At 44.8% G+C, this 9,963-nt stretch overlaps 2 protein-coding genes across 3 annotated transcripts; one reads left to right on the top strand and one right to left on the bottom strand.

The window, feature by feature from the left end:
- Positions 1-6,261: 6,261 nt before the first annotated feature.
- On the top strand, positions 6,262-8,190 carry LOC307148786 (glutathione S-transferase 3-like). The gene is made up of 6 exons (XM_079854618.1): positions 6,262-6,544; positions 6,787-6,838; positions 6,944-7,076; positions 7,178-7,319; positions 7,407-7,532; positions 8,056-8,190. The coding sequence occupies exons 1-6, from the start codon at positions 6,458-6,460 to the stop codon at positions 8,182-8,184; spliced, it is 669 nt and encodes a 222-aa protein (XP_079710744.1). The 5' UTR covers positions 6,262-6,457; the 3' UTR covers positions 8,185-8,190.
- A 101-nt stretch (positions 8,191-8,291) lies between these two features.
- On the bottom strand, positions 8,292-9,762 carry tmem14a (transmembrane protein 14A). 2 transcript variants are annotated; one of them, XM_079854620.1, is made up of 5 exons: positions 9,648-9,762; positions 9,445-9,526; positions 9,239-9,340; positions 9,064-9,151; positions 8,292-8,366 (listed from the first exon to the last, which is right to left on the bottom strand). In XM_079854620.1, exons 2-5 carry the CDS (start codon positions 9,518-9,520, stop codon positions 8,333-8,335), a joined length of 300 nt encoding a protein of 99 aa, XP_079710746.1. In that variant the 5' UTR covers positions 9,521-9,526; positions 9,648-9,762; the 3' UTR covers positions 8,292-8,332. The 2 variants fall into 2 exon arrangements, with proteins under 2 accessions (XP_079710746.1, XP_079710745.1); XM_079854619.1 differs by having other exon boundaries at positions 9,445-9,523; positions 9,648-9,743.
- Between the last annotated feature and the right edge of the window lie 201 nt (positions 9,763-9,963).

The raw sequence follows: 9,963 nt of genomic DNA, 5'->3' as shown, positions 1-9,963 counted from the left end.
CTAGAAATAAAAATTCCAGATACAGCAAATACATTTTTTTACTTTATGTATTTGATTATTCTTTCTTACCAGGTTCTTCAAAAAGTCTACTCACAATCAATCACAACAATGTGTACAATCATAGTTGATTCACAAATAATCACAATAGCTTAGAAAACATTATGTGATAAAATTTCAAATTGGAGCCTGTACTCCATCTATTATTGCACCCAATAACACAACACAATTACATTTTGAGCTCCTTATGTAGTCGAATCAGTGCTGGTTTGTATTGGCCGCCTCCAGTTTTCCCTTTGTTTGGTCTCCAGCTAACGCTGTGACGTAATTGTGACGTCAACGCAAAAAGGGTCTATAGTGTTTGCGTGTGTCTCGACCATAGACTGTAAAAAAAAAGATGGACGACAACCCATCATTCTCTTCCATTGGTGAAAACTGAAGCCGACAAAGTCCTGGGGTGCTTCTCAATATCCCTCCTCGTCTCCTTGCTCCTCCGTCCTCCATCCCATGACCCGGAAACCGATCGAGCTCAGCCATCTTGAAGGACATCTCAATTCTCTAATTGCACCGCGAGGTGTCGAGGATCGAGGATAGAGGAGTGAGGATCGAGGAGTGAGAATCAAGGAGTGAGGATCGAGGAGTGAGGATCGAGGAGTGAGGATCGAGAATCGAGGAGTGAGGAGTGAGGATCGAGGAGTGAGGATCGAGAATCGAGGAGTGAGGAGTGAGGAGTGAGGAGTGAGGATCGAGGAGTGAGGATCAAGGATCGAGGAGTGAGGATCGAGGAGTGAGAATCAAGGAGTGAGGATCGAGGAGTGAGGATCGAGAATCAAGGAGCGAGGAGTGAGGATCGAGGAGTGAGGATCGAGAATCAAGGAGCGAGGAGTGAGGATCGAGGAGTGAGGATCGAGAATCGAGGAGCGAGGAGTGAGCGTCGAGGAGTGAGGATCGAGAATCGAGGAGTGAGGATCGAGGAGTCGAGGATCGAGGAGTGAGGAGCTTCCTGAGAAGTCATGAGCGAGGATACACAGGTGTATCCTATGCGGAAGAGTTTTATCGACTAAAACTTGAATCACATATAAATTCTCCTCCCCCTTCGCATCGGTCACAATAATTTTGATTTATACTTTACCGTTGCAGTTTATATAAACCACACATCTCACATATTTCAACAGGGTATCTTGCTTTATTATTATTATTAATATTCATTATTAATAGCTGAGACGCTAGGAAAGGAAGCGAGGATGCACAAATAAGAAATGAGAAGCACCCCTAATATGGCGCTGACATCTTGCGCAGATTTGGGACCTGCTTCTGCGCAGTAGTGAGCGTGGGACCGGAGTCTGCGTAGTAGTGAGCGCGGGACCGGAGTCTGCGCAGTAGTGAGCGTGGGACCGGAGTCTGCGCAGTAGTGAGCGCGGGACCCAGTCTGCACAGTAGTGAGCACGGGACCGGAGTCTGCACAGTAGTGAGCGCGGGACCGGAGTCTGCGCAGTAGTGAGCGCGGGACCCAGTCTGCGCAGTAGTGAGCACGGGACCCAGTCTGCGCAGTAGTGAGCACGGGACCGGAGTCTGCGCAGTAGTGAGCACGGGACCGGAGTCAGCGCAGTAGTGAGCGCGGGACCCAGTCTGCACAGTAGTGAGCACGGGACCGGAGTCTGCGCAGTAGTGAGCACGGGACCGGAGTCTGCGCAGTAGTGAGCGCGGGACCCAGTCTGCGCAGTAGTGAGCACGGGACCGGAGTCTGCGCAGTAGTGAGCACGGGACCCAATCTGCGCAGTAGTGAGCACGGGACCCCGGAGTCTGCGCAGTAGTGAGCGCGGGACCCAGTCTGCGCAGTAGTGAGCTCGGGACCCAGTCTGCGCAGTAGTGAGCACGGGACCCAGTCTGCGCAGTAGTGAGCTCGGGACCCAGTCTGCGCAGTAGTGAGCACGGGACCCAGTCTGCGCAGTAGTGAGCACGGGACCCAGTCTGCGCAGTAGTGAGCACGGGACCGGAGTCTGCGCAGTAGTGAGCGCGGGACCCAGTCTGCGCAGTAGTGAGCACGGGACCCAGTCTGCGCAGTAGTGAGCACGGGACCGGAGTCTGCGCAGTAGTGAGCACGGGACCGGAGTCAGCGCAGTAGTGAGCGCGGGACCCAGTCTGCACAGTAGTGAGCACGGGACCGGAGTCTGCGCAGTAGTGAGCGCGGGACCCAGTCTGCGCAGTAGTGAGCACGGGACCCCGGAGTCTGCGCAGTAGTGAGCACGGGACCGGAGTCTGCGCAGTAGTGAGCGCGGGACCGGAGTCTGCGCAGTAGTGAGCGCGGGACCCAGTCTGCGCAGTAGTGAGCACGGGACCCAGTCTGCGCAGTAGTGAGCACGGGACCGGAGTCTGCGCAGTAGTGAGCACGGGACCGGAGTCTGCGCAGTAGTGAGCACGGGACCGGAGTCAGCGCAGTAGTGAGCACGGGACCCAGTCTGCGCAGTAGTGAGCACGGGACCGGAGTCTGCGCAGTAGTGAGCGCGGGACCCAGTCTGCGCAGTAGTGAGCACGGGACCCAGTCTGCGCAGTAGTGAGCACGGGACCCAGTCTGCGCAGTAGTGAGCACGGGACCCAGTCTGCGCAGTAGTGAGCGCGGGACCGGAGTCTGCGCAGTAGTGAGCGCGGGACCCAGTCTGCGCAGTAGTGAGCGCGGGACCCAGTCTGCGCAGTAGTGAGCACGGGACCCAGTTTGCGCAGTAGTGAGCACGGGACCGGAGTCTGCGCAGTAGTGAGCGTGGGACCCAGTCTGCGCAGTAGTGAGCGCGGGACCCCGGAGTCTGCGCAGTAGTGAGCGCGGGACCCAGTCTGCGCAGTAGTGAGCGCGGGACCCAGTTTGCGCAGTAGTGAGCACGGGACCGGAGTCTGCGCAGTAGTGAGCGTGGGACCGGAGTCTGCGCAGTAGTGAGCACGGGACCGGAGTCTGCGCAGTAGTGAGCGCGGGACCGGAGTCTGTGCAGTAGTGAGCGCGGGACCCAGTCTGCGCAGTAGTGAGCGCGGGACCGGAGTCTGCGCAGTAGTGAGCACGGGACTGGAGCCTGCGCAGTAGTGAGCACGGGACCGGAGTCTGCGCAGTAGTGAGCGCGGGACCGGAGTCTGCGCAGTAGTGAGCGCGGGACCCAGTCTGCGCAGTAGTGAGCGCGGGACCGGAGTCTGCGCAGTAGTGAGCGCGGGACCGGAGTCTGCGCAGTAGTGAGCGCGGGACCCAGTCTGCGCAGTAGTGAGCGCGGGACCCAGTCTGCGCAGTAGTGAGCGCGGGACCGGAGTCTGCGCAGTAGTGAGCGCGGGACCGGAGTCTGCGCAGTAGTGAGCGCGGGACCCAGTCTGCGCAGTAGTGAGCGCGGGACCCAGTCTGCGCAGTAGTGAGCGCGGGACCGGAGTCTGCGCAGTAGTGAGCGCGGGACCGGAGTCTGCGCAGTAGTGAGCACGGGACCGGAGTCTGCGCAGTAGTGAGGTCGATTCTACCATATCAATATGAGCGCGATTCTGATGATGAAACATTCATTGGAAGAACTAGTTATTCAACCCGAACCTCCATCGCAAGCATGACTCGAGTAGGACGTTTCTCAGTGATACACTAATGTTACTCAGTTTGAGGTAGCCTACATGAGATGTTGCAACTGTAATTCCTCACCATCAGCATGAACAAGTGCATGTCCATCAACCGATTATTTTACTTGTACTAATTTATTTACAGAGTATTTTTCTAATATTGCGGTGAACACGTGGAAACTTATGGAAGTAAAATAATGTCAAATGTTTTTGAAATAAAAAAGCCTGTTGAATTGCACTACTTGAAAAAAATAGGCATTGCATTAACCATGCTTGCATTTTAATGCATTGTATTTTTAGGGCTTGAATTTTTATGGGCTGAAATTCAACATGGTTGAATAAAAACATTTCAAACACATTTTCATTATTACAAATTCAATAATCCATATTCACCTTTCATATTTCACTTCCAAAATATTCAAACTGTTTAAAAATACAACCTATAATATTCAACAGGCATTTTTCGGTCCATTTTATTTCGCTTTGCAAATTCGGTTCCACAAATTCAGTGGTTCAAATTCGACAGTAAATTCAACATTGACATCCAGGAACTGCAGGAAAAGCAGTAGATTGCCGAGCAGCATACTCTCAATCTGCTGTTAGTCCTCCTCACCAGCAGGGGGTGCAAAAGCGCGTGTTGTTGACGAAGACCAGCAACAGTTGGAGCAAGTCATTCATTGAATATGGATTAATGAAAGGTGAATATGGAATAAGTATGCCTATTTTTTTCAAGTAGTGCAATTCAACAGGCTTTTTTATTTCAAAAATATTTGACATTATTTTACTTCCATAGAAACTGTATCAATAACAGTCCATGCAAGTTATGCAATACATTAGCCGAGCTCTAGCGTGAATGACTGTAACATTAACATTGGTAAAACAAATCTTGCTCCATGCTTAATCTTTACTCAAACTAGTGAGAACGACAGACAATTTGCATTAAAGGGGACATATCATGCTAAATCCACTTTTTTAGCCCTTAAATGCATTTTGTTGTATATTTGGAGTGTTTAAAAGTACAGAAAAGTTGAAATTATTCTCTTCAGGTGCTTCGTTGATATCTTTATATTCTGTTTTGGCCTTATTTTTCAACCTGTTCAGATTTTTCTGTTATCTATGACGTTTTGTGAACTAATACGTCACAGTATTTGCAGCGGAACTGCCAAATAAGGACATTGACTTCCAGCCCAACACTTCGAGCAATCCGCCATTTTTATTTCTCGCTGCAATTTTGTAGTCCAAGCTAAAAGATGCAGAAGTTACGAGAGGGTAAGTTAAAATGTTCGGTTGTTGGATGTAGTAACCCACACGCTTCATTACACCGTCTAATGTAGATGAACTGCCGCGCTTGTGACAGGGCGCATGTTTAACTGAAAGAACGAGCAGAGAGAGAGAGACCCGGTCGCGCGCACGCTCTCTCTCTCTCTTCGGAGCCAGGCGAAAGTGTAAACAAGACACCGTCTCCAAACTAGACGCTGTCTTGCTCTCTGTCCCTCGCACATATTAATCAAAATAAATCGACACGGTGGTAAAAGGTCGGAAGACCAAAGTTTCATGTATAAATACAGTACACACCATTGCGATACATCCATATGAAGACGTTGTTCTGCAGGTTCGTCGTCTTCATTTTCATCTCGCTCCGGCTCCGACTCTGGCTCGAACATGTAAGGCTGGCTGGACAAGTCTTCCGTTGTTGACATTTTGTTAATAACGTGTGAATAAAAAGTTTCTGTGCCGCTATAATCGTATCTCTGCTATCAAACTACAAAAATGGCCGAACGGGGTGGAGTTGAACCTCTGCAAACTGGAGAGGGGGCGGGGTATGAAGTGTCTCAATTTTATTTAAAGAGACCGCACCAAAACGAGTTGCTGTCAGACGCACATCAGAAAAGGGGTAAAAAAGGGGAATGTGGAGCTAGAATAATGAGGAATTCAGACCCAAGCATTACAGTTCTGCTTTATATAGACTACAAATGTATGATTTATATGTTAAAAGGAACGATATAAAAGCATGATATGTCTCCTTTAATAGACACAGTTATAGGTAATCGTGGCCCACAGCTGATTAGCAGAAGTATTTCAGTTAGACAGTAATAATGTGTTAGGCAGTTAGCAGGAGACCGACACAATATAAAACTCAAAACTAAGTATTTTGAACACCATCTTTCAAGAGCAAGCGGTTTGTGAATCCTGCATTGAACTCCGAGATTTGAGAAGAAGTCGTCAGTAAAATAAAGGGAACACAGCAAAAGTTTAGGATTATAATGCTGTGATATCATGGTAAAGATTAACTTTAACCACTGATTCTTCACATGCTCGTCCTTGGGCAGTGAAAAAAAAAAAAAAAAAAAAAAAAAAAAAAAAAAAAACCTTTACCTTCACATTGTAGAGTACAGCGTCTTCTCGACATGATGCTGTCCAGTGTCCACAGGAACCAGAGTTGGTTTGAGGTTTAAGTTTTCCCTGGTGTCAGTGGCTCATGACTCGTTTGAAAAACAATTCTTTTACTTTTGAAAGACAATAACTTTATATACGGTGCACTTTCAGATTTAAAACTTTGCAGGATGTTTTCATTCACTTAGAGCTGTGTTACACACTACATGAAAGGTCATTTTCAAAAATCCATAATAGGGGCCCTTTAAGACGCGGTGGAGACATTTACACGTCACATCGATGTCACGTGTATTTACTGGATCTTTATTGTGAACTTTTCCCGAAATACCTGTCTGAAAGGGGCTTTAGTGGGACTTTAAGTTTGTGCTATTTGTCCCCATGCAGCACCACCCACGAGTTACGCAACACTGAACAGACACCGCCCGCACAGTGCACCGCACACACGGCAGCAACGCGTTCTGGACTGAATTAAGTGTCGCTTTATTTTGTGAAAATGTCTGATAAAGTTGTGTTGCATTACTTCAATGGAAGAGGGAAAATGGAGTCGATCCGATGGCTTTTGGCCGCAGCTGGAGTCGAGGTTTGTTGCTCTGGAAAACTTTTCCACGTCTATGCAAAAAAAAAAAAAAAATTCTGTTGCAAAAAGTGGAGCGCGACTGACACTTTACATATAACCTTTTCCGAATGCTGTGCAATAAATGTAGTTTGTTTGCATATGGCAATCACAAAACAGCTACTTTAGAAATTGAATGTGTGCATTGTAACGTGATCTTGAGATCAATGCTTTTTCGCCTTGACTTTATTTTGTTCTTGTGTTCACAGTTTGAGGAGGTGTTTTTGACCAAGAGGGAGCATTATGAAAAACTGGTGAATGGTAAGTTCAGTAAATTCCTCATCATCTTGTTGTTTTATGAATATATTATTGTATGATATATTATATTAATATTATATATTAATGTGATTCCTATGTTTATTGTAGATGGAGCCCTGATGTTTCAGCAAGTGCCTTTGGTGGAAATAGATGGGATGCAGCTTGTGCAGTCAAGGGCTATCCTGAATTACATCGCTGGAAAATACAACCTCTACGGAAAAGACCTTAAAGAACGAGCTTTGTAAATATCGACTTTTAATGCAAATTGTTCCATAACTGTTATGAAACTAGTATCCTTGTATTATTTCCTTGTATTATTATCACTGTATTTTTGTCTTGAAGGATTGACATGTATTCAGAGGGCACTAGTGATCTAATGGAGCTTATCATAATGTCTGCTTTTACACCACCTGAAAACAAGCAGAAAAGTCTCAGTAATATAGAGCAAAAGGCAAAAGAGCGCTTCTTTCCTGTGTTTGAAAAGGTACTGATAGCTCTGACTATTCATTCCTCCCATTTTGAAGCATTTATTATCCACAAAATCATGCTGTTTTTGATATGACTTTTTTAGGGTCTTGCAAACTCTCATTTCCTGATGGGAAACCAGTTGAGCCGCGCTGACGTTCATCTTCTGGAAGCCTCTCTGATGCTGCAGGAGTTATTCCCTACAATACTGTCAACCTTTCCCAAAATCCAGGTGATCTGTTCCACGCTTTCCCACACAGACCATCAACCCCAAAATTGGACTTAACAATACCATTCCTGGTCACAGTTTATATTAGGTGTCTTTAACTACTATGTATTTGCATCAAAAAAGTAATTATTAGGTACAGTGATCTTATTGTGTTAATGTATTGAAAACACTGCTGATATTGATGTAGATACAGTGGGTGAAGAGGTCAACAATGTAATTATATATGCCATTAATTACAGCTGTAGTCAAGTTTTAGTAGGCTATTAAAATAACTATTTTTGTGAACATGTCTGTATCTTTAAATGTTGGCAGTCAGAATAGAGTGATGTTAAGTTTCATTAAACATTCAAATTTATATTTAACACAAATAAAAAAAACAGAGCACTGACTGTCAGATACACAGTAATGAGTTTAGTGAGTTGCCTGACCAATTCAGTCCATGAATCAAACCGATAATTCCTGTGATCTGTCTCTTTTCTTAGCAGCATGATTATGAATTTTATATAATTTTTCATTTGTTTTGCAGGCATTCCAGGAAAAACTGAAGGCCTTACCAAGAATCAGCAAATTCCTGCAGCCTGGCAGTGCAAGAAAGCCTCCGCCTGATGAGGCGTATGTGGAAAACGTGAAGGAGGTGTTGAGCCACCTCTTTTAAGTAGAAGATAACTAATTTACAAGCTTCTTTATTAAAACTGAGACGCTAACATGGACAGATTTATTTGGAATGTACAAGATACAATTATAATGTGAAATCGACATTGCAGCAGTTCAGTGCAAGTTGTCTGGAAGGTCCTAGTGATCACTTAGAAGATCAGAATTCGGAAAACCATCAGGAGGCTGAAATAAGAACAGACCATCAGAACAAACTCTCAGACAGATCATGTATTTGCTCTAGTAACAATACTGATCTTAATTACTATGGAGCATATAAATAAAAGATGATATTCAATCAGTCTTCCTTGTGTTCATGTGGTCAAAAACAGTGTGGGGAAAACATGACTTGAAACATGGTATTTTCAACTAGATTTTTACTTCTTGCATAAATGTAAAAAGAAGTCAAATGTAAAGTTCATACAGATACTGTCAAATGAAATTCCAGGACTTTCCAGGCACTAATTTTTGGGGGATTTCGAGGAGTACACTCAGAGATTTCACTTTTCAGACAATATCTTCATTATCTTTCCAATTGTAAAAAAGGTAAACAGATAAATTAACTATATACTAATAAAACAAAATGGCACAGATAAAGTGCAGCACATGCAATGACTGTGGCAGCTTTAACCATTGAAAGGATACGAAAAAGATATCTCTCTATCCTTATTCAAACTGACTTTTCCCCTCGTGAATATATGATGGACCATGATTTTGCATGAAAATATTGTTTCGCCTATGTCATATAGGCTATATTGTATTTCAATAATTTGAGACTTTTCATGAATTCAAGTTTTCAAGGGTTTTTCATTTTGATACTTCTGAACACAAGAATATAGTATATTTGTAACTGTGAAAGAGTTATCAATGCCACAAACTTTACCTCAATCCTGCCATGATCCCTGCAGGCATTATTTTCCCAGACTTCCTGAATCTCATTCCCATCACAACTGTAAGTACGCCAGCAGACACTATACAAAAAAAAAAGCAATGAAAGAGAAAGTTCAAAGCTGACATTTGCTGAGTATTTCTAAAGCAGGGTGGATCTTTATACTTACTCAAAGAGGTCCAGTAATCCTGTGGATCATTTGATATCCGAAAGGCTCCGTATGCAGACACACTTCCAAAGAAGAGTCCAGCGATTAATGACACCACACTTCCTGTAGAAGTCAAGCACTAGATTCAATATCTCTATATTATCTTCAATATTTAGCTGCACATGTTCAATTTGAAAGGTGCATGAAAACAACATCACAATTCATACCTTTTCTTTTATATCCCATAAATCCCCCCAGAGCCAGAGCTGCAGCATAAGCGAAGCCCCACCAGTCCACTGCCATCTTCTGCTGGAGAAATGAGCATTCACATATCATGCACCAGGACTGAATAATAACATCATTCAAGAACACATTGCAGATGAAATGAAGCTACATGACTAATCAAAAACATAGTCAGCGAAATCATTACCAAATATCGCGGGTAAACTGCAGGTATGTATGATTTAATAGCTGGAAATGAGTTGTGCAAGTGCTGTAGGGCAGCTGTGCTGATAAGCAGTCTAAAATCTATGCTGAAGTTCGTAACAAGGAACTGACGTCACGATGACGCGAGAACAGGGAAGTGAGTGTGAAACGCGAGCGCGCCAAATCAGACACTGGTGTATTTTAAACAACACATTGATCTTGGCAAAATTCTTTACATATAGATAGATTTATCAAAACAAACTGTTCTCTTTTGTACCATACTATACGCCCGCGCGCGCGTGTGTGTTTTTCCTTTAATG

This window comes from Squalius cephalus, assembly GCF_949319135.1.
Source record: "Squalius cephalus genome assembly, chromosome: 21".
NCBI classification, from domain to species: domain Eukaryota; kingdom Metazoa; phylum Chordata; class Actinopteri; order Cypriniformes; family Leuciscidae; genus Squalius; species Squalius cephalus.
The sequence above is the reverse complement of the archived record's forward strand: the minus strand, read 5'-3'. Positions and strand labels throughout refer to the sequence as shown.